This window comes from Cupressus sempervirens, chromosome 10 (assembly GCF_028749045.1).
Source record: "Cupressus sempervirens isolate cs-2001-9-10 chromosome 10, ASM2874904v1, whole genome shotgun sequence".
Lineage (NCBI taxonomy): Eukaryota > Viridiplantae > Streptophyta > Pinopsida > Cupressales > Cupressaceae > Cupressus > Cupressus sempervirens.
In genome coordinates, this window is record NC_143127.1 from 654,400,812 (window position 1) to 654,406,176 (window position 5,365).

Below are 5,365 nucleotides of genomic sequence, written 5' to 3' on the forward strand. Positions count from 1 at the left end.
TTCTTGAACTTGGGTGATTCTTTTCTTTAATGCACTAATTTCATTTGTAGATTATTTTTCTATCCATATGAAAGAACAAGCATGTGAGGCTAAAAAAGGTGATTATAGAAGATTGCAATTAAAATTTTTAAATTTTATTCAGTAAGATTCAAGATATATTATTTTTAAATTTTATTTCCTTTAATTACAATTGTGTAGTATTGTTAAATATGAAAACAAAGTTAATGTTATTGATCACTACCATGCTAATAATTAAATGAAGTGTATCAATTAGATTAATAAAAAAAGAACAAATAGTACAATGTCATATGAATGTACTAACAAAATACTATGTGATGCACATCTATAGTAGGCTTATACATAACCATCCATCTAGCATCTTCAAATGGTCTTTAATGACACTTGAATAAAACCATAAAAATATACCATCAAATTTGATAAGACAAATATATCATAATCTTAAGCCATTGGTATTGATCACAATCATTTTAATTAAAAGAAACGTGCTCATCACATTGAAAATAACATAAATCATACAATGCCAAATGAATGTACCAAAAAAAATATTATTTAATGCACAATTATAATAATGTAATATATAAATGTTGATCTAACTTCTTTAAAGGGGTCTTTAATGCCAATTGAATTAAAGTACAATAGGGGAAAGTATCCAGTACTTACATAACATAGCTTGGCATACCTCTAGATCGTAAATGATATTTTAAATTTTAATAAAGTTTTTTTTGGTTGTCTTCATATGCAAGGTAACCTCTTGAAGGTAAGGCTTCAACTAATGTGTATTCACCAATCTCTTTCTAGAAATCGTCGAACATGGATATGTTAAAAAGTGCCCATTTCAGTGTCACCTAATATCCACTTTGTTCTTGCACTAATAGTTGTTCACTAAAAAGTGACAGTGCCTATGGCCAAAAGTCCCACAAGTTATTACAAAATATCCCAATAGTAATGCAAAAATGAGCCAATTACCAATCAAAGAAGTTAAAAAATGATTGTTGCTTAGTACATGTCCGATCATCTATTGATACATGTGTGATCCTTTTTTAGACTCTTTTGATGTTAGTAATTGTTAGGACAAGAATACAAAAAGGTAATAGGTGTTGGATCTCCTATCATTTACTGGGTACTTTCATAGGTAATATACTATTAGCATTAAAATTATAAACCTACAACCTCAAATTTAAAGAATTAACTTTCTAATAAGTCCTAGAAACATCTTGAAAGAGATATATTTTTATGTAATCCTAAAGTATGTTTGAAATCCTATGTTGGAAAAAGAATTACATTGAAACTTTTATATTATTCCTAAATTTCTTTTATTACTTATGGAAGCATGAGTCTATTGAAAAATCAGAGTGTCCTTTACTTTTTAATAAATGTTTTGAGTCATATCCTCTTGTCTAGCTCAATGTTCATGATGAATATAATAACATACAAATCAAATTTGAAGCTTTAAAATTCTATTGGTTTGGACTATTGAATCCTAACACCTGTAATAGCACAAGTCTATGGTAATGTCAAATAATAGAAGGCTTTCATTATAATAATTGTAAAAGCTTGATTCTAATGAACATAATATCATTCTTATTTTATATCCAGAATTTTAGTAGATCACATAATCAAAATAGAGGGTATATGCAAGATCATGGTGTGCTAAAAAGTGGCGATCTGAAAAATCTATAGTTTTGAAATATCTCAAACCATTTCAAAATGTATTCCAACTTTTTTCCCACCCACCCTGATACTAATGAAAACAATTAATATAATTATAAGGTCTACTATATCTTTTGATACCAAACCTATATGGTCAACTTTAAAAACATCCTAAAAATGTGCTTTTGGCCTATTTTTTTGCGATTTTTACTTCAAACATGTAGCTAACAATATTTTTTCCACCAAAATTTGATGAAATGAAAAGGGTTTCTTAAGAATGTTCATAACTTTCCATAATTGTAATGTTTGTCAAATTATGAGTTTAGTAAGTAATTATTACTTATTTTCTAATAGAGTTACGTATAAAGTGCTGATTGACACACTACTTGAAAAACAACTATAACTTTCAAATGGTACAACATTTTTTAAATCTAAAAGATGTATCACATTCTATCTTTCTTCTACTATAAGGAAAAAAAAATGAAAAATTGAATTTTGCAGAGTTTTGAATTAGTTAAGGTGGTTAGACATGAGAGATTTTTTATTCCAAAAATACTGAAGTAAAAAATTAGTTATTAATTATTTATTTAGAATAAAAATACTCAAAAATATGTGTCAAATACAAGCACGAGTCTACTACTTATATCTAGAATATTATTAAAAATTATTGTCATTTGATTTTGATTAAGGTGGTCAGACATACGTCTACTTCTTAGTTTTGTTCTAAATTTTTTGTAATATTACATTAAAATTCAAAATTTTGACAAATCAAATTTTTTTTTTTTGAGATAAGTTCTAGTAATTTAGAAATTAGATTCAATTTGATAGAGATTCTTTTCTCTCAACTTTTTGATATAAAGTTAATAACAAATAGAAAATTGCACGTCAAGTTGACATAACCTTGATTTTTTGATTTTATATTGCCACTTAAGAGCATAATTTGATTGACCATGATCCTACATATATCCTAGACACTATCATCCTTATCAATTACATTCAACTAATTAAACTAAAAATTTTACCCATATTATAAAAAAAACTTATAAAAATTGGTACAATTTACTTTTATTAGAATGGTGGATTAGCTTATACATTGTAGGGTGCTGAGCTCCTTTTCCTTCATAATTGATTTCCACTCCATTCAAGCTAGCATATATTGGTAAAGTTGGCCTCCAAGAATGTATGGTATGGCATTTCATCATTGGTGTTGGGAACAAAACATTTTGACTTCTTTAATGAAATCTGTAAAGCAAACAGCTGTTTGAAGATTAAACTAAAATGTATATCTTATCAAAGAGAACACTTAATTTATTTTTCAAACTTCTCTTCTATATGTTAAACTAAAAGGTATATCCTACCAAGAGGAACACTTTTTTTTTCCAAACTTCTCTGTTTTAGTTTACTATTTAGTCAATACCCTAAAAATACCATAGATAATATTGCAGGTAAAGCAGTGGATAATTATCACTGTCCAAAGTTAGGTGAAATGGGCTCCACTGATCTCTTTAGTCTTGACTTCAGTTATAAATTCATGCTTGAAAATCATATGTTAAAAGTTTTTTTAAGTTATGAATGTCGGTGTATTTCACTGCATTTGTTCAGCGCGATGCTGCAAAATTAATGAGTGAACTCAGAAGTCAATTATAATAACGTGTTCTCCATTTCTTCCATTCATACCCACGAGATCGAAATGTAGTGCTGATTTACTAAGTAATATATTTCAATCTGTCGACGAATCTTTTGCACTAGAAAACGCGTCCCATAAGTACGGCATTGGAAAAATCCCTGCTTGGTTGTTGAAATCATTTCCATGGAAAAAACTAGATGTATTTTATATTGGAAAAGTCCCTTAATGCGCAGTCCATGGAAAAATCCCTGCTCCCTCACATGCTGCTTTAAAAATTCCAGCATTCCTATGCAAATTGGACTAAAATTGGATTTTGTATTGTTATGTAGAGATTTATTTGTATTTTTGCACCACCGATATAAGTGGTAGTTGGCGTTCAAAACTTAAAGAGTTATTTAAACTGAACTGTAGAAATCGAAGTTTGTTATGTCTTGTAAACATGTTGAGTGGGGATAACAAAGGTATTAAAGAATTGTGGAGCTTATGAGCCACAATAGAAAGTACAGTGACAAGTAGTCGAATAAACTTCTGCTCAACTATAAATATTATTGAGGTTCTCTACAATCCACAGACGGTTGGTTAGACTTGTTAATGATGGCCAGGACCTTGTATGCTGCCTTGTTGATTTTTCTTGTCTTTGCAGTCATAGCTGCAGAGTTCTCCCAGGTTAGACATAATTTGTAATGTTTGAGTCTCAAATAGCAGTATGTGGATTACACTCCACATGTACTAATATCTCTTCGATCTATCTTGCAGGCATCCTCTCATGATGGACGGACCTTGCTCCAAACAACGGTGTAAATGATCATTTGATTGGACTCTGTTTAGATTTATTGTAAAGGATTTCTTTTGATCATGTGTTTGTTTATTCAATGATGCAGAAGAAGCACAAGCATAGTGGATTCTCACAAGGAGGTATTCTATGAATTGGTAAAATATTTTTTATTAATGTCTAGGATCACATTCTATGATCTATTATCAGAATGAAGAACGTCAAATAAATCATAGAATGCGGTTTACAGTGTTGTTAGAGAAATATTTAACACAATTGAATCCAAAAACATTATTTGAATGCGATTTACATTGTTGTTAGAGAAATATTTAACACAATTGAATCCAAAAACAGCATTCTCATTATTTGCTGAAATAAATGTCTTATAGCATTGTTTAGTAGGAGATCGGGTACATAATGATTGTTATTTTGGGTATGCAGAGTGTCCAGGAGCATGTTCATACAGGTGCTCAAAGACTCAACACCTAAAGCCATGCATGTTCTACTGCCAGAAATGCTGCTTCAAATGTAGATGTGTTCCTCCTGGAACATATGGCCACAAAGAGGTTTGCCCATGTTACAACAATTGGAAAACCCAAGAAGGGAAGCCCAAGTGTCCCTAGTTTAAGATTACATGTTTTTCTTCAGCTGCAATAAGGATTCGCAGTTCTTGCAAATGTACCTTCTCTTCATTCTTTTCCTACTATTGGATCTGATCTGGTCCAAATTAAACACAATTGAGAGATAACTAGGGCTTTAACATCATTGTGTTTCACTGATAAGGTTTTCTAAGTGGATGGGTGTTTAACCTGTGCAATGCTGGTTATTTAGATTGTGAATGGGCGTTTGAATGTATTTCAGTGGATACACCACCAAAATAAAAGAATGTTGATTTAGAAGTTCATTCATAATTGCAGATTTTTTATAACAGCAAATCTATCTCATCTGTGAAGATTAATAAAGATTAATAAACTAAAACACACATTACTGGAGCTGTAAAGATGGTGTTGAATTGATTCATAGATTTATTACTACTATGAGCTCATTAACACTTACAGATATTGTATAACGACAAATCTCCACTTCCTGTATTGGTTAGATGGTCGACAAACTTAAAAACGGTACATGGTAGAAAAACTGAAACATATATTAATTGTTCGATATTAATTGGGGTCCAAGGTTTATTTATGTTTTTTCACATTAATTATTATGGGACCCTTAATAGATTATCTCCCATCTGTCCACAGTAACTCATCGAGCACACATAATAATTCACTCGTATTGGTGCCCTCCGG

At 30.3% G+C, this 5,365-nt stretch overlaps 1 protein-coding gene across 1 annotated transcript; it reads left to right on the forward strand.

The window, feature by feature from the left end:
- Window positions 1-3,470: 3,470 nt before the first annotated feature.
- On the forward strand, window positions 3,471-4,974 carry LOC149535531 (gibberellin-regulated protein 5-like). Its single transcript, XM_089803579.1, has 4 exons — window positions 3,471-3,964; window positions 4,055-4,093; window positions 4,180-4,213; window positions 4,512-4,974. The coding sequence occupies exons 1-4, from the start codon at window positions 3,890-3,892 to the stop codon at window positions 4,691-4,693; spliced, it is 330 nt and encodes a 109-aa protein (XP_089659705.1). The 5' UTR covers window positions 3,471-3,889; the 3' UTR covers window positions 4,694-4,974.
- The last annotated feature ends 391 nt before the right edge of the window (window positions 4,975-5,365 follow it).